Raw genomic sequence first — 27286 nt, 5'->3', positions numbered from 1 at the left:
TTTTTTTTGTGATTTTTTTTGCTTTTTCAAACTCCTTTAACTTTATATCATTATCAGGATGTAAGCTAGTATGGTCAGTAAAATAGTTATTAAATAATTTGTTTGAATTATTCATTTGTGATGCAAGGTTTTGGCTAACATTTACAAAAATATTATTAAATTTTTCGGAGATATATAGTACTTTGATAATACAGAGATATTTTGATAATATGGAATTGATAATGCGGAGATATTTTGATAATATGGGTTGAATCAATCATCAACAAACCAATACAAACGACCTCAAATTTCATTTCTGCTATAGGTAACAAATTGAAAACTTTTTTAAAAATTCTTCCTTAAATACAGAAATATTTAAAACTAATTTATCGGATCATTTATTTCAACTTATTTTTATTAACTCAAGATGCAAGAATAAATAACAACTCTAAAATCAAAGTTTATGAGAGAAAAATCAAAAAAAGCAATAGTGATATCAAACTAATTCAAGAAAGCAATAATGTTTTTATCAAACTAATTCAAGAAAGTAATAGTGATACCAAACTACTTCAAGAAATCAATGGTAGTATTAAACTACTTTATGAAAGCAATCAAGATGTCAAAATAAAAGTACAAGGGTATTTTTTAAAAACAATAAAAAACACCTAGATTCAATGTGATGTAAATAATGTCAGGATGGTTAAAATCACCCATAAATGGCAGCTTTTATTTGTGTTGACTAGATTACAAGCTTTTTGTATTGAATTATTTATATCAATTGAGACCTCATTTGTTGAATTAGGTGGTCTGTAAATACATCCTATAATTAATGTTTTATGATTGCTTATTATAATTTGAGCCCAGATTTGTTCATTTTTTGCTTTGGATAAATCTTCGTCAATAATTTCTAATAAGTTCAAATTATTTTTAATGTATATAGCTACGCCTCTACCACAACCTTTATCTCTGTTTTTGCTGTATAAAGAGTAATTATTAATTGAGTTAACTGATATGGTGTCAAACCATGATTCTGTAATTGCTGTTATGTGGTAATTAAATGTTGCAATAAATATCTTTAGCTCATTCATTTTATTGTTTAAAGAAGTAGCATTGCAATAGTAACATGTTATTTTGTTTAAATTAAAATGGTTAGAAGGTAAGGGAGGGCTGAGATTAAGTAATCTCAATTTTTTGAGTTCATTCCAACGTATTCCCCAACACAATTTCTTTCCGTTGTTAACCATAATTCTTGTTAGTTGGCCTCCCGTCTAAGTTGCTTATGATATTTGGAAGGTTATTGTTGCGTAGACTTCTTTCGGCTCGCAGTTGTCTATCAAGAATTCTTTCTGCTTCGGTTCTATCAACATTAATGTACACTTTTTTATGATTTGTTATAATATTTTTTGAATTTTTTAGAACGGTTTGTTTGGATGAATTAGTTTTAAATTCTAAAAGTATCATTTCGAGTGGTTTTGGTGCTGCTTGAGCAGAATTTTTGATTGGGTTTCTTTTTATTCTTCTTTGACTTTTTACACCATTTTTAGTTAGGTGAAGCACTTCAAGAATTTTATCCACTTCAGCTACGTCGTGCGTATCACTGTCTTGTTTATTTTCTGGGATCCCGTTTATTATTACATTGTTTTCAATACGCGTTTTTTTTTTTTTTTTTGTTACTGTTTTTATTACAATTACAATAGTCCGAACCTTAGATAAATCCAAACATGTCTAGCCTTTGTTAAAACTGTAATAAACTTTTGCAAAATTAGCATTGAACTAAATTTGTTGATTATATGAAACATAGTCTTTGACTTGTTCTTCACAATTTTTCAAAAGGTTTTTTAAAAGGAATCGAAATAGATGTAAATTCATCTATTTACATGTATATACATCAATACATTTTAAATATCGCTTTAGAAAAAATAAAAGTCTTGCGATTTTATAATGCTGCCCATATTTTTACAACTTATTACGGCCTCTATTATCACAAACTCGTATTTTTATAACTTATTGTAGCATCTATTTTCATAAACTTATATTTTTTCAACTTATTGCGGCCTTTATTCATATTCAACTCATATTCAAAAGTACTATAATGACAAAATTAAGTAACAAAGATTCTCTTCAAATATTATTTAAAAAACTCGTCCGCATAAACAACTTTATGAACGTTCTACCAAAAACTAAAAGTTCAATTTAACTTTAAACAAAAACTAATAATAAAACTTTATTAATTATTAATGTTAAAAATTATATAATCAATATTTAAAAATATATAATCAATATATAAAAAATATGTAGTCAAGATATGTCAATAAACAGTCAATGAAATATACGCCGCATGATGACGTCGCATACTTTCAACCGTGTATATTTCAAATTATAACAAATCAAATTAATACATATCAGTAGCAATATAAGTAGTAAATAATTTATATAAATATTAGAGGAACAAAATACTTCACATATATATAAAACAAATGTATAACAAAACAACAGAGTTTATACCACTGTTCTAGACAGCTATTTAATTATAAAAAATTACTAACTATGAAAAGACTGCCTAATCATCTACGAGTTTTCTTTACGATGACATATTTACATTTAAAAGGGCATAAAAGGAAAAAGAAAGATAATTTTCCATTCAAAGTTTAAAACTTTGTGTTTTCTTATGACGATATTTACAAAGCTGCCTTTCATAAAAACATCAACCACTGCTGCCCTCTGAGTAATCAAATTGCGTGAGTAAATTGCTAAAATTATAAAAGATTTTATAACATCTTATTTAAAAATGGAGCAATTCCTCTGATGAAAAAACCAACTAGAATCAATTTCCTTAATTAATAACATTATAACCACTGTATTTAATAATTTTCTTGAAAAGACATTATTAAAAGACAAATATATAAGCATTTCCCTATTTTTTTTTCTCTATAAATATTGACGTAAAAATAACAATGTAATGAAAAAACAACAACATAATGAATAACAATCCTTTAAAAAATGAACTTTTCATAATAAAAATGTAAAGGCGTTTAAATATCAGTTACCTCTGCTTCATTGGAGCAATATTAATTTTTCTAAAGACATTAGCCAAGTTTACAAATCTTTTTTCAAGACCTTTTTACAAAATTTACGTCATTAGTTTCCCAAAATTAGAACTTATCTTTAAATCTAAATAAATTAAATTGTCACGGATTAAAAATGGTTTTCAAAAGACCTTTAAAATTAAAGATAAAAACTTTATGTTATACATTTTATATCAAAAACAATTGAGATTAAAAACATATTCAAAAGTTATGATAATTTAAACGGGTAAGGAAAAACTTTTTAAAAAAATACTACTGATTTACTTGAAAAATGCGCATCAATTTCAAAACCCAATAGGCAATTAATAAAAAAATTACGGGTAACACCTAAGCCATAATTTTTGCCCAAGATAATTAAAGCAAATGATAATCTTTTTTCTGGATAAAAAAAGTTGCTACAGAATTTGATAAATATTTTGTATCTTTTGGATCAAACCCAGCAAAAAATTGACTATGCAACTTTACACCTAAAGACCTGGTGGGAATAAACTTTTTTGATGTTTTAAAAGACTTACTCTTAAAAGTTGACGGTTGTATGAGTCAGGAAAAAATGAAGATGTGAGAGAGTTTTTAAACGTTTAAGTTTTGAACTCTCTCACATCACTTTTTTAATGTATCTATCACTATAAGGGATAGATACAGTAAAAAAAATGAGACTTTGCATAATGACGTGTCAAGCAAGATTAAGTTTTAGCTGATAGGATTAGAGATGATAGCTCCTTTAAGCAGCAACCATGATAGTATTTGTAGAAAATAGAAAGAGATGCAACTTTACGACAATGGGAACGAGGCTCGAACTTAGCAGAAAGAGCGGGTCAAACTACGTTTACAATGCGTTTTTGGACCTTGCCAAAAAGAGAAAAGCGTCATTAGAAAAACCAGCCCAAGTATGACAACAGCATTCAATAAAAGATAGAGTGAAGCAACCGTAGCAGATACTAGTTTAATAATCGATAGTATATATGGTTTCCATGAAAGGCCAGTAATAAACGCTAATCCAAAAAGACGTAAAAAAGATGATTCAGTGAAAGGGTTGCTTTCATTAATATAGGAATGTTGGCAGTACTGCGATAGTTGTTTTCAGTAAATAACTGAGTTTTTTTGAAATTAAAATTCACAAGCCATTATGAGCCCCAATCTGTTATAGAAGTTAGATCAGATTCTAGATCAACTGCCTGTTCTTAGCGATTGAAAAGAGAAGACTTTTTGTAAAGACGGGAGTATAAAGTTGAGTCATCAGCAAAAAAAACTACTTTAGATGTAATGTTGTCAGGAAGATCATTAATGTAGATAAGAAATAAAACAAGACTAAGGATAGAACCTTGAGTAAACCAGAAGATACTGGAAATAAAGAAGAGTGTTAGCCTTCGAGGATGACTTTAATAAAGTGGTTAGAAAAAAACGATTTGATGTTCTCTAAAACTTTCCCAAATACGCAAAAAAATCTTTTAGTCACAACAGTTAGCAAGTCAGCCGTAGAGCGAGAGGATCAAAAACCGTATTGGTTGTCTGACGGTAAGTTATTTGACTTGAGATGGAATGTGAGAAATTTATTTATCAAAGACTCAAAGATCTTGCTAATAACAGAAAGAAGACTGATCGCACAATAATTGGAGGGGTCAGAATGTTCACCAGAGCTTTTGAAAGTTCGAATAACAAATGCCATTTTCCAGCAGGCAGGAAAATAAGACTCAGACAAGCACTTATTAAAAAGTTTAAAGAAAATTGAAGAGAGTTCTATGACAGGAATGTTGTCTGGACAACAAACCGTAGAAGAGTTTAATCGAGATATGACTTTAGCAACAGAGGTTGGAGTGATCTGAATGTCTAGCAATGGGTTAATCTGTTTAAATGGAATGAATTTTTTTTTTTAACATCTTTGCTTCCAACAAGGCTGAAAGCAACCATTAATTAAAGTTGGAAGTTACTGGAAGAGAAAAGATGAAGATTGTAGAGCAAGGTAACGATTGACGGACGACTTAAAGGATTGCAAATTATATGAATCAGGAAAGCAAGACAAACGAAGCAAATTCTAAAGAGCTGATGTTCGAGGAAAAAAACTAGACGAATAAGCGTTTTTGGAGCACTTAGGAACGGTTACAAAAAAAGGATGAGACTTAATTGAATGACAAGTAACACGAGAATGAATTTTAGTAGATGGCACAAGAGACGCTAGCTCTTTAGATCAGTGCCCATTATAGTATTTGTAGAAAAGAGAAAGAGAAGCAACATTACGACGATGTGATAATGGTTAGAGGTTGGCAGCAAGAGCAGGTCAAACTATGTTTACAATCCGTTTTTGCACCTTGTCTAAAAGAGAAAGGGCGTCATTAGAAGATCCTCCCCAGTTGTGGCAACAGCATTCCATACAAGGATGGATTTGAGATTTATAGAGATAGAGAATAGAATCCGAAGTTAGAAAGTGTCGAACTCGATAAAGAGATGCAACCTCAGCAGATGCTAATTTTGAAATGGATTTGATATATGGTTTCCAAGAAAGATCGGAAGTAAGATTTAATCCTAGTAGATGACTCATCGAGTACATCACCGTTCATAAATATAGGAAGATCTAACTTATTGCGATAACGATTGGCTGAAAAAAATTGAGTTTTATCTGTATTGAAGTTCACCAGCCCTATGCTGTAGCAGAAGTGAGATCCTTTTTCAATCAGAGAAGTGAGATCCAAGCAATCAGAGAGTTTTGGTTTCTTATCACGACAAGAATAAATGGTAGTATCATCAGCAAACAAGGCCACTTTAAATGTGAGAATATCTGGAAGATCGTTAATGTAAATTAAAAAGAGTATTGGGCCAAGGATAGAACCTTGAGGAACCCCTGAAGTTACAGAATAAGATGAAGAGTGCTGTCCATCGAGGACAACTTTTATACTAGGATTGGAAAGGAAGGATTCAATAATCTTAAAGATGTTGCCATATACACCATAAGAAGAAAGCTTATGGAGAAGACCAGCATGCCAAACTTTATCAAAAGTTTGGCATGCTGGTCTTTTGAAACGTCAAGAGCGATAGCCTTATTCTCTCCACCTTTATCTAATGCACGATAAAACCTATTGGATATTACTGTTAGCAAATCAGCTGTAGAACAAGAAGATCGAAATCCATATTGATGGTCAGAAAGTAAGTTATTAGATTCAAGATGAGAAATTAATTGTTTGTTAATTAAAGATTCAAAAACCTTGCTTATAATAGGAAGAAGACTAATAGGATCTTAGTTAGACGAATCAGATCGCTCTCCAGAATTTTTGAAGATACGGATAACAGATGCCGCTTTCCAGCAGGCTAGAAAACAAGGCTCACTTGTTGAATAGTTTTGAGAGTATATACGACAGCTCCGGAGAATACTTCTGCAAGATAATAACAGGTATGTTTTCCGTGCCACAAGCTGTAGAAGAGCCTAGGCAAGAAATCACTTTAGATACAGAAGCTGGAGCGATACAAATGTCAAGCAATGGATCAACCTATTTGACAGCTATATCAGGTAGAACGCAACAAGTGGAATCAAGAGATGATATTGATGAAAAGTTTTTAGCAAATAATTCAGCTTTGTCTTTGGGTGAAGTGACAAAGTCTGAACCAAACAAGAGAGGTGGAATTTAAGATTTGCCCTTATTATTAATACTATTAAAGGTTCTCCAGAAGTCACGAGAGCCTAATTTTTGAGATGAGATACGAGATTTCATGACCTGAGAATAGCGGGCTTTGGCCTTAGATAAAACCTTTTTACAATGGTTTTTAGCAGTAATAAACAGACGTCTTTTTTTTGGAGAATTGTTTTGCTGGTAGATATGGCAGTAACAATTTTGATTGGCAATCGCAGCAGCATAGTGTGAAGAAAACCATGGAGGAGAGTGAGACTTGACCTGGAATTGTCGAGAGGGAACAAAAGATTCCATGCCAGCCTGAATTAATAAAGAAAATGGCTATAAGATTCGAGAGTCAAATTAAAAGAAAAGTTCTTTGCAAATAATTCTACCTTATCCTTGGTAGAGGTATCAAGATCAGTCCTATAAGTGAGAGATGGTTTGTTAGACCTTCCTTTGACACTTTTGAAGGTTTTCCAAAAGTGTCTAGAACCTAACTTATGAGATAAGATACAAGATTTAGTAAACTGAGAATAATGGAGCTTAGCATCTGAAGGCACCTTTTTACATCAATTTCTTGCAATAATAAATAACTGTTTGTTCTCTTTATTGATTTTATCTTTTGAAAAAGATGAAAAAAATAATTACGATTAGATATAGCAGCTGCACAAGAAGATGAAAACTATAGAGTAGAATGAGACTTGACTTGGAACCGACAAGAAGGAATAAAAGCTTCCATTCCTGCCTAAATTCAGGAGGTTACGTCGGAGGCGCAACTTTCAGATGAGAGGGAAAAGATTTCAGTCTAAGGACCGTCTAAAAGAAAATTACGAAAAGAGTTCCAGTTAGCTTTAAGGTAGTAGCAAGTAGTGCGATGGTAGGATGAGTACGAAAATGAAGTACGAAATAAAATATTTAAAGAGATCATTGCATGGTCAGAACCACCTAAGGGAGAAAAATGAGAAACTAAAGACAAGCTAGGATCAGAAACTAGACATAAATCAAGGAGTAAAGGTAAATGATTAGGGTTGTCAGGAAAACGAGTCACAAAGTTAACTATCTGAGTAAGAGATTGAGAAATGCAGAAGGCATAGTCTTTAGTACCAGCAGGGTCAGTGGCGTTATAACCAAGCAATTTAGTGTAATGAGCATTAAAGTCACCAATAACAACAATATTGGCAGAGGGGTAAAGAGAGAGGGGATGGTCAATTTGATAAGAAATTACATAAAAAAGAGTGCATAAAAAACAAAGAGAAAGGTGATGGGGTGAATAGGTGTTAAGCGGAAGCTCATAAAAGAATTGTCTATGGGTTCGAACCTGATTTCACGACAAATACGTGAATTGATGCGTATGTGTACCCCCAAGACAAGCATTTGACTATTGGAATCTTTGCAAATCAAAGGATAGTATCCATCAACACTAAGACCAGAAAAAGGAGTAGCAGAATTTAAATCAGTCTCACGAAGAGAAAAAAAGAAGTCTGGTGCATTTCGCAAGAGATAAGATTCAACTGATGGAAGTTTGCTTCACAGACCGCAAATATTAGTAAAAGATGTATTCAAACAGTTAGATGGTGGGGATGGATTTTTATGTTTAATATTTTGGGTTACTTTTGGCATGGTTTAAGTTTAAAGAGAACTTGACTCATTCATAGATAAAAAAAACTTGACTCAATTACTAGAGATAAGGGAGAGCATAGGTTTTAATGCCGGAATGTCTAGTTAGCTAATGAACTTACACTGCATTTATTTATTTATTTCGTCATTAAAACAAGAATACAATGCCGTGTTATATAAATAAAATCTACATGACCAGGGCTAAAAGAAGACAATACTTGCCTTATCATTACGCCCCGAAACAGATGCATTAAAACAAATTTAAACATTTAAACAGAACATTTAAACAAAATACATACATACACAAAGTAACTCATGAGTGAGTTAACATGACGCTAGAGGTTCAGACAGAACACAAACATACATATATAAAATACTTACGGGTGAACAAACACCGCACTAGAGGTTCAGACAGAACACAAACATACATATAAGCATAAACAGACAGAACACAAATATACACATAGCATTTTACTGGTGAGCCAACACCGCGCCAGATGTTCAGACAGAACACAAACATACATATAAACATAAACAGGCAGAACACAAGTATACAGATAGTAATTTACTGGTGAGCCAATACCATGCCAAAAAGTAAGCAGAAAAAACCATGTAGACGTCTGCAGTATGCGAATGCCCCAAACACAAACGGTGTTCAAGAAACCAACTCGGAAGACTAAGATCAAAACTTCTTTGCTGCGCTTCTAATCATGCTAGAAACACCGTTTTCAAGTTCAAGAAACGACCCTACTAGTCCAGGAGACATGTTCCCAAAGATTCCGGTAAGAATTAGTCGTAAATGTTTGGACGAACGTATAATAAGATGCACAATCCAGTGCTTATGCGATCACAAAATCAGTTGCACTGACATAGTTGGTATCGTCGTGAAAAATGCTAACATTATTTTTGGTCAGAAATGGACAATCAATTCAAAACGGCTAGATGAAGAATTGAGAGATATCAATCAAACTCGGGTGAACCGGAAAAGAGCACAGCAGCCGACAATCTGAAAAGACGTCAAAGGTGCTATAGATTTTCGAATGTCAGACCGTTCCGGAGATTGTTGCATATTGTTAAAAATCGTTGGTGTTGACGACGAAAAATTTTAAAATGCTGCACGCATTTAATACTGGTCATCGATCATGCTATCGATAAGGTATTTCGTGACACCGTGCAGAGAATAGGAGTTCAGAAACTGTTGGACATATCAGCTGGAGAGAAAACATTCACGTCTCCGTTAACTTCAACACTCACTCTCGGACAAATCACCATAGCCAAGTTACTAGCTCAACGAGCCGATCAATGAAATTTCGTAATAATGTCTGACGATAGCGCCTCAAATCAAACAGCAACGATGATTAAAACCAGATTCTGAAAAACTTTAAATAGTGAATTTTACAATTGACAAACTAAGATGTTCCATTCGTAACGCAATAAAACAAGAAAATGAACTCTTGAACAACATTTATACACTACTCAGGTTCAGTCTAGTCAAGAATGATGACGTGTTCATGTGATTGATGATATTGATTATAAAAGTAGTCCGAATTCACGACTTTTAAACAGCTTGCAGAATTCTTAGTTGATTCAGTCGATTTGAAAGTCGGTTTTAAATTGTCTATCGAATATTGTATTGGCACCTTGTCGTTTTTAACAGTAAAATGTTCAGATTATTAAAGTGGTCGTCTAGTAAAAAATATGTAAAAAAATCAAATTTTTGTTATTGGTTTAGTTTAAAAAAGAAACTTTTGCTCTTTCAGAAAATGTATACTTTTACACATGTTTTTTAATTAGATTTTTCCAAAATTTACTTCCTATAATGACATGTATTAGTTTGTTCCCTTAACAACAATTTTTTTTGGTTGTTTTGGGCCAAAATTATTAACTAAACTTGATAATATAAACTTTCTTAAGAATGAAGAAAATTAAAGCCTCAAAGGATTTATTGATAAAGAAATACACCAGGAAGGAGGAGAAAAATGTTCTAAATGATCATTTTAATTTTTTTATTTTTATTTTGTTAGTTTTCTCTGTTTGTGATATTTTAGACTTAAAACAAGCATATCTCGGCTTCTATGAATTATTTTTGAATGATATTCTCAGGGTTTATTCATCTGTATATAAGTTAGTATGTGAACCAGAATCTATTTAACTCTTTGAGTATTTTAGGAGTTACCGAATGGTTTTTGTTGAATTTTACCCCTTTTTTAATTTCCTCAAATACGTAGAGCTACTATTATGGATCTAAACACAATTATAAATTTTTACTGGTTCACATACTAATTTTATGTATATCCTGCATGCAAACCAAACATCATGCAAAACGAATGAACAGATAACTAGAACTCTTTGTTTTAAGCTTTTTTTTTACTGATTCAGCATTAAAGAACGTAAATAAATTTTTTATCTTTTTTAATATAATACAAATATAACTTCTTTTTGCTGAAAAATAAACTTTCCAACAAATTGCATTTTTTTATTTTTTTACTAGACCTTATCCTAGAATTATGATTTTAAATAATTTCATTAAATATAAAAAAATGTAAAAAACCATGCAAAAAAAAAAGTTATTTGACCACGTGGTGATAAAGGGTTGCCTCATTTTTTAATTGAAAAGTTTGCAAATATAAATTTATTGATAATCAATAATAATCTAAAATTATTTGCGAGTAAAAATTATTTATTATCTCAGGTTAAAAGATTTATCGTTTTGTATCTAGTTATTCAATTTGTCCAAGTCAAATTTAAAAATCGTGTTTTAAAAGGATTTCTACCCTAGATATTGTGGTAGCATTTTTATCATAAGGTAAAAATAAACCTTTACAGAAATTTCAACTTGATATCTACCTTTTGCTGTTATTGAGGTTTCTACTATTTCTAGGCCGAAACCTGATTATAAAAAAAAGCATTTTCTTGATAATACTATGGTAAAAGGTATATAATACAATGTAATTATAACATCTTAGTTTTTTATATTAAAAATTTGAAATCAAGAGGTAGGGAAAAATTAAAAGCGTAGCTAAGTACTATAACTAAAATACAATAAAAGATGCGAGAAAAGAACATTAAGTAAAACTAAATAAACTTGACTATAACTAATTATTCTATTAAAAAAATTACATATTTAAGCTGAAACAGCCCTGCCTTCGGCTAGCAGATTTAAATCAATGATACATTGGTTGAGAGCATCACTTTCTTGTTTAGGAGATATACTAGCAATGACCTTTTGCTCCACCCAGCTGCACACATGCTGTTCTTCAATGCTTAATTCCAGCTTTTGCATGTCAATTTGGTAATCTAACCTTTTTTTAACTTCTGTTTCAACTTCGTGTAAATTACTTCTATAAGCAATCTCTTGCTTCATCTCATTGTTAGCTTTGATAATATCGAAAAATTCTTCCTGGTACTTCAAAGCATCTTTTGCTTCCTTATGAGAATCAATAACTTGTTTGAGGGAAGCAATTTGATTATATTTTCCTTGATTCATAGATTCCAGTATAGTTGATCTTTCTGCGTCCAAAGCTTTTCCAACTGAACCTGCAACTGCTTTGGTTAAATTGTAACCAACTGCACTCATTAAGATTAGCAACATAAACTCATCGTTTACAACCATTATTTCTTTTGATATAAGGTAAGCAGCAGCTCCAGCAATCATAATAGAAGCACCAGATGATCCTGCTTTGTCTTTGTACATTTGCCACGCTGGCCATGCAGTTCGGTGCCAAGAATACTTATCTTTTGCAGTAGAGAGAGAAAAGTTGTGCTGTGACAAAACACATGGACGGAAAACTTGCAACATCATTGCAGACTGCCTAACAGCAAGACGAGACAACATTTTACTAATCTAAAAAAATTATATTTTAACTTATATATCAGTATACTACAAAAAAGATTTTAAGAAAATTGACATATTCAAGAGTATTCATTTTTCTTTATTATTTGAAGCCGACTGTAATACTTTAAGATGAAAATGCAATAATTTATAATACAAAAAATGCCTTTATTTTTGTTTTCTACTTATATAATTTTAGCTAACACTATTATCTTAAAAACATGTTTAGTCCACTACACCTTCACACAAATATAAAGGTAAAAGCTATATTCTGAGCCTGGAACACACTTACAATAAATTCAAACAACACACATTTCAATAATATCATTATTAACAATTAAAATGCAAATATTTCATATATGGCCTTTGGTCCAAGGGCCATGTATGAAATATTTGCATATATGTGTTCTGTTGGTTTTTTTTAGAAAACAATCAAATTTAATGAGCCTTTAATAATTATAAAGGTTTCCTTTCTTACTTAACTTAAATTGACAAAAAACAAAACAAAACACACATATGCATACACACACAGTGCCATTTTTTTAGCTTTTGCAGTAAAGTGTGTGCGTGTGTTTGTATACAAAAATAGTGATCATTTTATATAAAGATTATTATATCAGATTTTATTGCATAAGAAGTATGGCTTATAATATAAAATAAAAAAATTAATTTTTTAAGTATTTTACATAACTTTTTTTCTGAGAGATTTTTATAAAATATGATTAATATTTTTGAAATTTTTATATAACTTTGCTTCTTTTGACTCAACACGAAATACTTTGAAAAAAACTTTGTAATAATAATAATTTGTAATATTAATAATGTGATTATAAAAATTGTAATATTCAGGCCTTGCTAGATCTTTTGCGATTGAGGACCATGAAATATTAATTTGTAGTCAAGTTTAATTTTTTGGGTTATTACATACTTTTGAGCAATACTGCTTCACAGGAAATTACATTTTTTATGAACCACCCTAGCACATACATACATGCAATACATAAACCCCCTTGCTACTGTAACATGTAACCCAGTATAAAGAGCGACAAATCCTGCTACCTTGGAAGACTCACTTTTCTAGATAAAGACTAGTAAAGGTCAATTCTAACTTTAAATGTCTCACTTGGGCTTTTACTTTTGGGCTCTTCATTAAGTTAAGGCTAGAGATGGTTTCTCAATAAAAACATTTATCTTGAGTAAGCGACTGGGGTTGATATTTGACCAGGGCCAGGTTTGACAAAACATAGTCGAAGCTGGGGCCAGTTTGTGACCGGGGCTGCATAAACATTTATAGATCCTAAAGTATATTTTTTTCAAGTTATATTTTGTATATATATCCATATATAAACATCAAGTCGACAAAAAAAATTTGATACCAAGGTCTTACCATAAAACATTGAAACAAGGTCGGCAATTTTTGCTGACCTAAAACACTTTGAGGTTGGCAGTTAGGTTGACATTGCTGTATGCCAACCCTAATTCCGAGGGCTGCATGGGTCTGATTTTTTTACTTCTTTCTAGAACAAAGCAGAGTTATTTGCAAAGTAATCTTACTCTGATTTGACTCTTGAACCTAATGGCCATACTCTTCCTGCCAGTTAAACAGATTAACCCATTGTTAAACATCCAAATCACTCTGGCTTCTAATGCTTAAGTTAATTCTCAGTTAAACACTTCAACAGTTTGTGCTTCAGACAAGATTTTCATTATCAAAAGTGTTCTCCAGAACTTTTTTCAATTTTTGCTAAACCTTTAAAAAGTGCTAAATAAGTGGTTCCAATTTTTCAAAACTCTAGAACATTTTGAGCTCTCCAACTATCCTATGCTTAGCCTTTACTCTGTTATTAGTTTCTTCATATAATGTTTTGAGATTATTAAATTATTTCTTTTTAACTACAGTATTAAAGTTATTCTTGAAGGCCTACCCTCTTCTTTATTTCAAGTAACTTTAAGGGTACCACAAGGTTCTATCTTTGCTCCTGTATTGTTTCTTATCTACAATATCGATCTTCATGAAAATTTTACATCTAAAGTAGCTCTATTTGCTGATGACTCTACTTTATATTCTTGCCTTGACAAAAAATCAGTGGCTTATGGATTTAAACTCTGGACTTAAAATCTACAATTTTTGTTAGACAACAAAACTCATTTATTTACTGCAAAAAAATATTGTAATAATGTTGGCATTCTTATATTGATGAATAACAACTATCTAACTCTCAGACTAAGTCTAAGAGCACATTGTAAATGTAATTAGACCAGCTTTATCTTTCAAGCTTAAGCCACTCTCCCATTGTTGTAAGGTTGCATTTCTTTCTTTTTTCTACAAATACTACTATGGTCAATGCTCAAACGAGCTATCATCTCTATTACGATAGACTAAAACTCATTCTTGCTTGGTTCTTATTCAACAAGTTACATCCTTTTACTGTATCTGTCCTTTCATGGTATAAAATTTTTTATTAAACCAGTTTTTTTTCCTTGCACATCAAAACAAATCTTATAACTCCTACCCACCTTCATGTTTTTTTTTTAAATATACAACCTACAACTTTTTAAGTCTTCAGTTACCCATTTCCTCTATTTTATCTTATTCCCTATTTTAAAGTAACTTATAACTTAATAGTAGTTGCTTGCAATCTTGTTGGAAGTAAATTAGATTTTGAAAATATATAAGTATATACCAGTATTTAATAAATAGTAAATGTAAGCATAAAATTATAATATATAAAGTATTATAACTTTTTTCTAGCTCCGGCTATCAACTCCCTGCTTATAGTTTTGCCAGGGCCGGGTTTGAAAAGTCTTATTTTTAGCTGGACATGGGACTGGGCCCCCGGTCACTTAATAATCATGGGCAGGAGTTTCAAGCATCCTGCTTGTAAAGGTCGCTTAAGCAAAGATTATAGGCGTAAGCAGAAAACTTCTATCGACCAACACTGTACAATTTTTAAACTAGAAGGCTGACAAACAAACAAAAAACTTTTTTCATTTTTAGGTAAAACAAGTAAAATTAAAAACAAATTTTTAAAACCCAATGCTTTTATATGTTAAAACACAAATTTTGCAATCAATTTTTTCTGAAATTACTATTTTATTTTATCAACATTTGGCAGTATGCGTGCATAAAAAAAAAAAAAAATCCGGAAGAGGCGGGTCTCGAAACAGACATCCTATTGACGAAGTCAATGCCTTATCCAAATAAGCTATATGCGCGTATAAGTAGGAACAAATAATATACTTATTTTAAAAATTATTATTCTTCTTCCCACATAAAAACAAGCTTAATTAGAATTAACTACTCTTGAGTTCTTAATAAAAGGATTTTAATTTTAAAAAAAAGAATGGGGGGGGGGTTGGTAAGAATTTTTTGTTACAATATAAGTATTTTTTATAAAAAAATTTCAGTTTATAAATCCAAACTAATATTTTTTACAAAACACGCATAAAACTATTTAAATCTAGCTTGCAGTCAAATGCACATTTTCTAACAGCTGCTTTATAATAATTTTGATTTAATTTTGAATTGATTTAACATGTTGATAAAAGTTTTATACTTTAGTGAGAAATAAATTAAAAGCTCATTTTCGGTAAATCGAGATTCACTTGCTCAGTAATTTTTAAAGCCTGTTTTACTTATTGCAAAACTACTTATTGAATATTGTATTGTCATCAAGCAAGAGTATGTATGCGAAATTTGAAAAAAATCTATCATCAGGAAGTAACTCAAAAATTGATTGCAAGATTTGATGCTCACAGACAGAGACGAGGAGTTAATAAAAGCATTGGAAAAAAGAGTCATTTTTCAAGCAGTAAAACTAAAACAATAATTTTTTAATAAAATAATAATTATTTTCAAGATTTATATAAAATTTCCTTTCATTTGAGTTTGAAATGAAAAATTTAATCATATATATATATATATATATATATATATATATATATATATATATATATATATATATATATATATATATATATATATATATAGATCTATAGTTTGTTGTCTTTGGGAAGAGCGGAAGGAAAAAAGTGATTCTTACGCCAACACATACGTCACTTTTAATTACTTTTGACTTTCGTCCAACAATATAAACAATGTTTTTATTTTTATTTTTTAATAAAATGTTTTTATTTTTATTTATTTTTTACTGTAAATCATGCGCGGAGTGTTGCTACATCAACTATCTTATAGCCTGACTCGCAAGGGAGTGCTGCTACATCGACTGACAAAAAGCCTGACTCGCAAGGGAGTGCTGCTACATCGACTGACAAATAGCCTGACCCGCAAGGGAGTGCTGCTACATCTACTATCTTTTAGCCTGACCCGCAAGGGAGTGTTGCTACATCGACTGAGGGTTTGGTTGGGGCAGGCAGTCTCTCAATTAATAAAAAAAAATAATTCCGGTCTTGCATTTTAATTTTTACTTTTTGTCAACAAAATATGGAAAAAACTTTCGGACAACATCTACGGGTTGTATATATATATATATATATATATATATATATATATATATATATATATATATATATATATATATATATATATATATATATATATATATATATATATATATATATATATATATATATATATATATATATATACACACATACATACAACCCTTGGAATTAGGGTTGGCATTAGGCAATGCTGACCTTAAAGTCTTTAAGTTCGGAAAAAATTTGCCGACCTTGCTTTTATGTTTTATGGTAACCCCTTTGTGTCAAAATCTTTACTAAATGACTTTTCTGAAAATGAAATAGACAATGGCTTCGGTGGTCTTTCTACAGGTGCTGAAGATAAAGGTGATGATTCTGTTGATAATACTGTAGATGACTATGATGTTGACAGCAATACACATAGTAGTGTTGTTGAGGCAGAAGCATTGTAAGCATTAGTACTGGAAAGTATTTTAAATAGTGCTAGGATTCCTGGTTAGCAGACATCTGCTTACATATGACAGAAATGTAGACATCTGTCATATGTAAGCAGTCTGGCTATTTGCATAGATTTTCCTGGCTCCATTCTTATTCTTTTTGTATGCCCAAACCGTTCTGCTAAATAAAGGGAGTAATAAGCTCCATTATCAAAACTGTATTTAAAGAAAAATTGAAACTATTTCTACGAATAAATAACTTTTCTTTTCAATTTAAACTATATCTGGGTAATGTTTATAAAATTAAAACATGAATATTATTTATCTGATCAATGTTATTTGATTGTTTTAATCACCTTTTTAAACAGTTGGCATTAACAGGGGGCATTAAGTCTCTGCTAATTAAAACACTTATTTTAATAAACTAATTAAACTAATTAATATTTAATAATTATAATATAATTAATAAAATAAAATAATTATAACCAATTAATATTCAATAGTAGAACCATATTATTTCTCTTAAAAATGCTATCCATTTAAAATCTTAAATAGAAATTTAGTATTAAAGTATTACTTTAATTTTCTCTACAAATATCAGTATCTTAACTCATTGATGACATAAACAGATAGTTAAAAACTTGAAAAAAATACTTAGTTTATATGTACTTGTATTGGTACTAATATAAAAGTTTCAATGTAGAAATAATTTTTTAAGCCAAATCAAACAAGCACTTGTATTAAAGGCTTGTATTAAAGTTTTTCATTAAGTTTGAAGGAAACTGGATGGAAAAGCCATTCATCAATAAATTCTAATTAAAAATCAATGCCATTGGTTAGAATCCCCAGAATGGTTATGAAAATTCCCCTTGGTTAGTTAGTCTCTATCATGTAGAACTTAATGGCTCTCTCTCTCTTAATACAATAGCACCAGCCATTTATATATATATATATATATATATATATATATATATATATATATATATATATATATATATATATATATATATATATATATATATATATATATATATATATATATATATATATATATATATATATATATATATATATATATATATATATATATAGTTTGTTGCATTTGGGAGTAAAGAAGGAAAAAAATGATTCTTATACCAACAAATACGTCTCTTTTAATTACTTTTGATTTTCATGCAACATTTGCGTGTTGTTAGAAAGTAAAAACCATTAATTTAATTACAAATTATTCGTTTTTTAAAAAACCCGCAAAAACGCAAATTTAATTGACCAGAATGTTTTTAAAAACATTCTGAATGTTTTTAACAATATAAACAATGTTTTTATTTTTATTTTTTTTAATAAAATGTTTTTATTTTTATTTTTTTAACAAAATGTTTTTCTCGCAACAGAGTGCTGCTATATTGACTGAGGGTTTGGTTGGGCCAGGCAGTCTATCAATTGATAAAAAAAAAAATTCCGCTCTTGCATTTTAATTTTTTTACTTTTTGTCAACAAAATATGGAAAAACTTTCTGACAACCAGTTAAGAGTTCTATATATATATGTATGTATATATATATATATATATATATATATATATATATATATATATATATATATATATATATATATATATATATATATTGTATATATATATTTATATATATTGTATATATAAATATATATACAATAATAATAATATAGTACAATAGAATACTTATATTTATTATTGCCCTTTGGAAAAATATTCAAGTATTATTTTCAATAACAATGTCCTATAAGAAAAGTGCTTCCACTACTAAAAAAAAAGACAATCTTGATGAAGAATTTTGTGTGTAATATCACAAGTGAGTCACATAGGAAAAGAAGAACTGTTCCATTAGAGGAACAATTACTGGAAGATAACAGAATGATACCAACTGGATCAAGTTCTGAAGACGTACGATAAATGTGTAAAACAACATAAACACAACCCATTGAATGAAGTTTTTGACATCACAAAAAATGGTGAATGGCTCTGCAGTGAGGAAAAAAGATTGTATCATCTTAAAACTGTATCATCTAAAGCAAAGGACAGGTCATGTATACAACTAGGAAGACTGCAAGTTCAAAAACTATCCGTCCATTGAATAAAAGAAAAATGTCATTGAAACCTACTTCACCAATAGTAATGACAACAGCAACAATGTCAACTTCCATATCTGAGAATGAGGTATTATATCAAGAGTGTGAATCTTCACACTCTTGATATAATACCTCATACTCAGAAAAAACAGTTCACAAGTACCAGTAAGAACTATAGAAAAATCAAAACTGCAACCAAATTATTAACTTATCAACCAATAAAGCAGCAATCATTTGTCGACAGTTATCTCAAAATGGGATCGATATTTAGACATCATCAGTCTGGTATATTCAGATCCATTAACTTAAAGAAGAAATGAAAAAAACACTACATTTAGAAAGATGTAACTGCACTTTTTTTTTGGTTAGAAAGGCGCTCCCAGAAATTCTTACAGTCTTATCACAAGGAACTGCAGAAGAGCATTGAATAAACCTCGTACCTCTTGATTCTGAGCCAGAACTCTAACTATGAATGTGAACACTGGGAGAAAGAATGGGATTGTCAAACAGTTACAAAGAAGAAAGAACCACAATCCATTGGCTGTCAACATCATGATCTTAAACAAGTCCTTCGCATAATAATGGGTGGAGAACTTGGAGGAAACAACATGTCAATCAATATCGAACATCTGTTTATCCCAAAACTTGTTAAGGACTACAAACAGCTCAGGAAGAATTTTAAGAATGGTAAAGAAATGATTACTGAAACAGCAGTATGGTGTGATGGTATGAAATTTCTATTTGATTTAACTAGGGTTATCTGCTTTTTTGAAGAATCTGGATTCTTCAAAAAAGGAATCTATTCCCTTTTAATTTAGGTATTTTCTGAAACCTAACTATAGGAATCTAATCTTAACATGAAGTTACTTTAGGAATATATTAAGCAATTAAGTTGAATACTACACAATTTTATATATATATATATACAGTAGCTTTTTGTACTTGTAGAATTATTAAGTTAGTAAATTTATGATTATTTGCAATTTTGAGTGTTATGATAAACAATAAACTGTTAAATGCCTAAAAACTACATAACTCTCCAATTAAAAAAATCAGAATTAAAAAATAACGATCATAACATATTTTGAAATTTTATCTATACACATATATAGTTAACTCAAACTATTGGTTAGTGGGTGACCTTTTTCAACAAGAAAATCGAATTAAAGATTTTTCATTACTTTCGTATAAATATTCATTGATTTATGATATATATATATATATATATATATATATATATATATATATATATATATATATATATATATATATATATATATATATATATATATATATATATATATTTATATATATATATACATTGATTATAAAATTATCATCTCTACCTAGTGAAGATAATAAGCAGTTGAGACTCCCGACAGACTTTGAACTTTATAATAACAACTTTTTTCTAATAAGAAACAATTATGACCTATTTAAGTTATTTAAATAATCATAAATTTTAAAAATTTATATTAAATACTTAATTTTAAAAATACTTTTTTTACTTCAATTAAAATAAAAATACGCAGAACACTCTGAGCCTTTTAACAGCATATTAACTTTCTCATTTACCTCCCTTAATCAATCTTCGCCTCATCTACAAGAATTAGGCCGCCGTTTCAACACTAGATAGTGTAGCAAATACTTTAAAGTTATATTGGTCTCTTTCAAGATGGCGGCGGAATGAAATGCATAAAAATTAAGAAACTTGACGATAATAAAGTTTTAAATCTTAATCTTAAACATTGATAGATATATCAGTTTAAAATATAAATATAGTTTTTAACATCACATATAATTTTTGAATAAAGCATTTTACGGAAATTTCGAGTAATATTTTTTGTGCCTATAAATAAAATTTACGTAACCTTTAGTTCTTAACAAACCATTGCACAGTGGGACGTGGGGTAGCCAAAATTGAAATTTTTATAATTTTTTATATGGTGGATTCATTTGCTAAGACATTCAAAACGAAAGCTTGAAAGTATAAAATTTTTAAAAAATATCTATAACGAGATATTTAGTTACAAAGTGAAATTTTTTGTCAAAAAAGGTGATCCAAGAGAAATTTTGTGGGTAATGTTCCAATCGATTTATATAGAAATAATTTTTATGTTTACTCAGACATATATACATTGATTGAAAAGCTATAGAGGCTAGTTTTAGATAATTTAAGTTAAAAAAATATGTATTGAATCTAGTCGTGAAAGTAATGCCAAAATATAAAAAAAATATTGCAAAAAGATAGGGTACCTTAACTTTGAGCAAGAAAACTGATTTACAATTCTTTACAAGGTGGTCTTAGCATTTGTTGATGCTAAATTTGCTCAAGAAAAATTTAGTGAAAAATGTAGCCACACCGTTTTGCCTTTTTTTGAGTTAATTATTTATTAGTGACGCAAGGTCTTTTTAAAATATTTCTTTTCTGCATCTTTAATGAGTGTTGGATTGTTATAACATATGAACAATAAAAGATGGTTTTAAGAAATTTGAAATCGTTTGATGAATTTGAATTTAGTATAAGATAATAAATTAAAATATTTTAATAACTTATTGCTCTCGCATTTGGGCTAGGGGGTAAACTTTTAAAGGATATTTGGTTCCCATGCTCAAATCATTGCAATTTTTTGCAACGCGTTCTTGTTAAATACATCCGTTTATTACAGAATGTATTATTATAACTAAATACTATTCTGTAATTCTATTGTGGAAAGGTACAGAAGATTTGATTACGACTGTGTGGTTTGTGATTATAATAACTCTTAATTTATAATATTTAAGTGGTTTTTAAATTACAATTTTTGAGAATCATTTGATCAATAACAATGACATGTGCCAGATGATAAAGCGTATTTCATCGACTGTAATCACACAAAAATTTCATATCACGATACACACATGACAGCACCTGCTAGATTTCCAAGCTATAGGAATATTAAAAAAATGAAAGACATTTACTGTCCACCAAAAGATTTGATAACTACAACAAAAAGTTTATAAAAGTAGAATTAAATTCTCTCAGGAAGAACACAGTCAAAAGATTAGTTGATTTTAAATCAAGTAACTATTTTGAAGCATATAAAAGAGAGCAATAAAGGTTGTGAAGATTAAATATAATTGAGTTTCACGGGACTAGATAGAACTTCTGGAAACGCTAAATATCATCAGAGAATGGATTGGGTCTATGATAGTGGTTCAGATTTAATAACAGTAGCGGCAACGCCATTACAGCTAACATTATACAATAACACAAAAAATTTAATGTGGCTAATTCTTACACCTCAAAGTATAAGATTCTGTCGACCTATCTACATGGAGTTTACAAAAAAAAATAATGAGATTATTCTTAAAATCAAACAAAATATAGGAAAAGAAATATGACTTTTGAACCCTATTAGAGTTGATTTGCCAAATGGCAAACTTGTTTTTGTGGATTTTTCATTTATCTTGAGTATGTTAGATGACAAAGTTACGGTGTTCATCACAGTTTTTATCTATGCAATGCTGTCCTATTTGCGGAGCTACACCTAATGAGATGAGTGATATAAAAAACTTAAAAAAATTCCTTGCAAAAAAAGATGCTCTTGTACATGGGTTACATCTTTACACTGTTCGCCACGAACTCATAAGATTCAATTATAAACACATTATCTATAAGTACAAGATCTAAAGATAAAACTTATTTTCTTCCAATAGAAGTTACAGACCTTTCAGTACTAGAAGAAGTAGACGTTAATACAACCAATGACAAAAATAATTATGAATCATCTGATGATGACAACAATATTGATTAATTTAACGAAAACTTTAATATAGATGTAGAAATTGATGAAGATTAGAATAAAAAATAGCAATAAAGGAAAATCTTTTATTTGAAAATTATAAATAACTTCAAAAATATTACTAAAAAAAAAAAAATAATAAACGTTTTTTCTTAAAAATTACTTAGTTGACCTTTTAAAGTAACTTTAGGAGGGTGGGAGGGCGGCGACAGAAATAACTTTCTTCCTCCCCCCCCCCCTCCCCCCTCGATCCTTAAATATTTTTAGAGACATGTTATTTTTTGTTTTAAGGAAAAATTATAATAATTTTAAAGAGTAATTTTAAAAGTATTTAAATTATATAGTTTTGATTTGGTGTTTGAACCAAACCCCTCCCCGGAGAAAAATCTTATTTTCGATTATGCTACAAAAGGTTTTAGGAAACTATAGATTAAGATAATGTGAAACTTTGAATATACATATATTCTGATATATATATATATATATATATATATATATATATATATATATATATATATATATATATATATATATATATATATATATATATATATATATATATATCAGAAATGTAGGTAGACTCATATTTAACAATCTTGGTCTTGGTATTGGTCTTGAAGCCTAAAGCCTTGGTCTTAGTCTTGGTCTTGAAAGTCTAGAGTATTGGTCTTGGTCTTGGTCTCGGACCTCTACTGTCCTTTACTTTCTTGATTCTTACGAAAAATATCAACTCAATAAATGGATTGACAAGGTTCTAACTGAAATTTTTTATTTTAGGAGAATTTAAAAAAAAAAAATTTAAGTTTTCTTTAATGTTTTAATAAAATGTTATTATTTTTTTATTTTTTTATGCATTCTTTTTAAACAGTAATAATACGTAAATGATACACCGTATGAAGAGAGCTTATGGAGAAGACTAACATACCAAATTTTATCAAAAGCCTTGATATTAGAAACGTTTAGAGCAATAGACCTAACCTCTCTTTATTTATCTAATGCAAGATAAAACCTTTTGGTTATTATCGTTAACAAATCAGCAGTAGAACGAGAAGATTGAAATCCATATTGATGATAAGAAAGTAAGTGAAATTATTCAAGGTAAAAGATTATGTGTTTGTAAAATAAAACTCAAAAACTTTGCTTATAATAGAATGAAGAATAATGGTAAAGTAGTTAGACGAGTCAGATTGCTCTCCAGAATTATTGAAAATTGGGATAACAGATGCTGCGTCCAGCAGGCTGAAAAGCAAGAATCCGATAAGCACTTGTTAAATAGTTTTGAAAGTATAGACGACAGCTTCGGAGAACGATTTTGCAAGACCATAACAGGTTTGCTGTCTGGACCACAAGCTGTAAAAGATGAAATTAATTTAGATACAGAAGCAGGAAATTAATTTAGATACAGAAGCAGGAAATTAATTTAGATACAGAAGCAGGAAATTAATTTAGAATCAGAAGCTAGAGTGATGCAAATGTCAAGTAATGGATCAATCTATTTGTTGGCTATATCAGGTAAGATATGATTAGTGGAATCAAGAGATGAGATTGATGAAAAGTGTTTAGCAAACAGCTCAGCTTTGTCATTAGGTAAGTTAACAAAATCTGAACCATGTAAGAGAGGTGGAATGACAGATTTGCCCTTATTATAGACACTGTTAAAGATTCTCCGGCAGTCTTTGGAGCAATTTTTAAGACGCAATACAAAATTTTCTGACATGAGAATGGCGGGTTTTTGCGTAAGACAAAACTTTTTTACAGTGGTTTCTAGCAAAAGTAAATAGTAGCCTGTTTCTCAAGAATAATTTTGGTGATAGATATGGAAGTAATGGTTACAATCGGAAATTGAAGCAGCATAATGAAAGAAAAACCATAGAGTAGAGTGAGGCTTGACTTGGAATTGTCAAGAGGGAATAAAAAGATTCCATGCCAGCCTAAATCCAAGAAGTTACATAAGTAGCACATTTGTCAGCAGGAAGACGAAAGATTTCTACCCAAAGGCCGTCACAAAGAAAATCACTAAAAGAGTTCTAGTCAGCTTTAAAATAGTTGAAAGAGTTGTATGAGGCGGATTCTGATGATGAAGAAGAAAGAGATAACAGTTTTAGAGAGATCAAACCGAGATTAGAAGCACCTATTTCTATTAAGCATCTCATTTCTATTGATAAGCCCTAAGCCGTAACAAAGGCTCCAAATGCAGCCTCAACAATACACACCAAAAGTACGAACAGGGACACCATCCATGCACAACATGGCACTGTTAGTACTCAAATATTTTACAGCTGTTGATAGAATTGGTCTCTCTGAGAGTTTTCAAGTCATAAAACAGCTGTAAATAGAATAGGTCTCTCTGAGAGCTATGACATAGTTCGGGAAACCTGACTACCAGCCGGCCGCGATATTTATCACAAATACTTTTTTGTGACATTCCACTTACGTAATCGCCAATAATTTTCTTTCTTAGTTCCAATCCAAGACTGTCGGGAGCCATTTTTGCACTTGAAGTCATAAAAACAATAAAAATAAATAATCACGCTTCTCAAGGCTTACCGTGTTACATTTACCTTGTGATGATTCAATAATGCACTGTGGAACACAACGTCTTGGTTGGATGTGGACTGTATTGATGTAATGAAACACTTGTTGTATTTCACTTCTTGTATTGATGTTCTTCGATAAAACACTTTGATAAAACTAACTTCGATAAACTGTCTTGATAATATTAACTGATCGACTTCCATATACTGACTGAATTACATGTCGATTTACATGTCTCTTATATAGTAAAATGAACCTGTTCTGGAAGATTCTAGATGCTTCTTTTCGATGCTTCTGGAAGCTTCTGGATAATTCTGGATGCTACTGGATGCTTCCAGATGTTTCTTTTGGAAACGTCTGGAAGCTTCTGCATGCTTTTGGAAACTTCTGGATACTTCCTTTAACTATAAAAAAACTTCTGTGACATTGACACGGACCAGACTTAAGAAAATGAAACAAACCAAAAAAGTTGCACTTGTTTTGTCCGCTGCAAAATGGGACTTGTCAACAAAATTCTCATTTCATTCTCATTTCATGGCATGCTATGACTCCAGACTCCTGAACTGTTTGCTGTGGTAGTATAGTTCGTTTCGTTTTTAAGACATGTAAAATTAGGAACACTTTTTAGCATTCTTCGATGTTGGTTGCAAATGTTTTGTCCAATACTGTATATATATATATATATATATATATATATATATATATATATATATATATATATATATATATATATATATATATATAATATATATATATATATATATATATATATATATTTATGTATATATATATATTTATATATATATATATATTTATATATATATATATATTTATATATATATATATATATATATATATATATATATATATATATATATATATATATATATATATATATATATATAAACGGTAGATTAGGGTAATATGAGCACCTTGGTAATATGAGCATACTAAAATATTTCTAAGATGTAAGTAGTAAAGTTAAAGTTACTTTGTATTTTTTAAATCAACTTTGTGTTGTGATAACAGGAATCAGTATAATTAGCGTAAATATATATGCAGTAATAAGCGTCAAATTAAAATGCTATTAAATTTTTTGCGTTGGTAAAATATTATCATCACGCATGAATAAATCTGTGGCGCGAAATTTTCAAGGAAAAATAATGAAACTTGATTTTTCGTAAAGAAAAATATGCTAGCTATAAATACATTCCTTTTTTTTTTTAAATAATACATATAACATTTAGTTTTGACTTCATTTAAAGATACTATTTTTTGTAATATTATCCATTGTTTTTCATTGAAGTTAAGTAGTTTAAAATCCTAATATTGAAGTCGTTTAAATTGCTTTTTGAATAAAAACAAAACCTAATAAAAAATTTTAATTTTTAACAATACTAAATATCTTACTGTAACTAAAATTCAAAAAAATTTGAAATTCTATTGTTTAAAGGTTAAAGTTAATAAAATTGAAAAAATTATTTTTTGTTTTAATCAAAAGTTGCTTAAAATTTGATCTTTTAATGATAAGTTTGGTTAATAACGAATCATTGTTTTTTTCAAACTAATTCTAATTTTCAGGGTGGTATTTTTTACTTAATGTCGTTTTTTGAGCTAATTTAAAGTGGTCATATTACCAAGTGGTCTGGGTAATATGAGTACTTTTGCTACTTTTTAAAACCTCTATGTTTTAAAGAAAAACTTTTAGGTGCCTAAATATCTAACTGGATCATGAGTAGAAATCCCTAAAAATTTTATTTGCAAAAATTTTGGGTCTAACATAATTATTCATAAAAATATTTCAGTTTTCACTCAAGGTGTTCATAATACCTGAAACTACCCTAAGTATACATACATATATAGAA

General features: G+C 29.6%; 1 protein-coding gene across 1 annotated transcript; it reads right to left on the bottom strand.

The window, feature by feature from the left end:
* Positions 1–11369: 11369 nt before the first annotated feature.
* Positions 11370–20653, bottom strand: LOC100213910 (ATP synthase F(0) complex subunit B1, mitochondrial). Its single transcript, XM_065799011.1, has 3 exons — positions 20610–20653; positions 20448–20512; positions 11370–12128 (listed from the first exon to the last, which is right to left on the bottom strand). Exon 3 carries the CDS (start codon positions 12117–12119, stop codon positions 11409–11411), a length of 711 nt encoding a protein of 236 aa, XP_065655083.1. The 5' UTR covers positions 12120–12128; positions 20448–20512; positions 20610–20653; the 3' UTR covers positions 11370–11408.
* Positions 20654–27286: the final 6633 nt, after the last annotated feature.

The sequence above is a fragment of the Hydra vulgaris genome, chromosome 06, assembly GCF_038396675.1.
Source record: "Hydra vulgaris chromosome 06, alternate assembly HydraT2T_AEP".
Taxonomy (NCBI): domain Eukaryota; kingdom Metazoa; phylum Cnidaria; class Hydrozoa; order Anthoathecata; family Hydridae; genus Hydra; species Hydra vulgaris.
Note: the sequence above shows the minus strand (reverse complement) of the source record. Positions and strands in the feature narration are given on the sequence as shown.

What these genes read in the sequence shown, in the direction of transcription:
- LOC100213910 (XM_065799011.1), bottom strand. Translation starts at nt 12,119, where the DNA reads ATGTTGTCTCGTCTTGCTGTTAGGCAGTCTGCAATGATGTTGCAAGTT.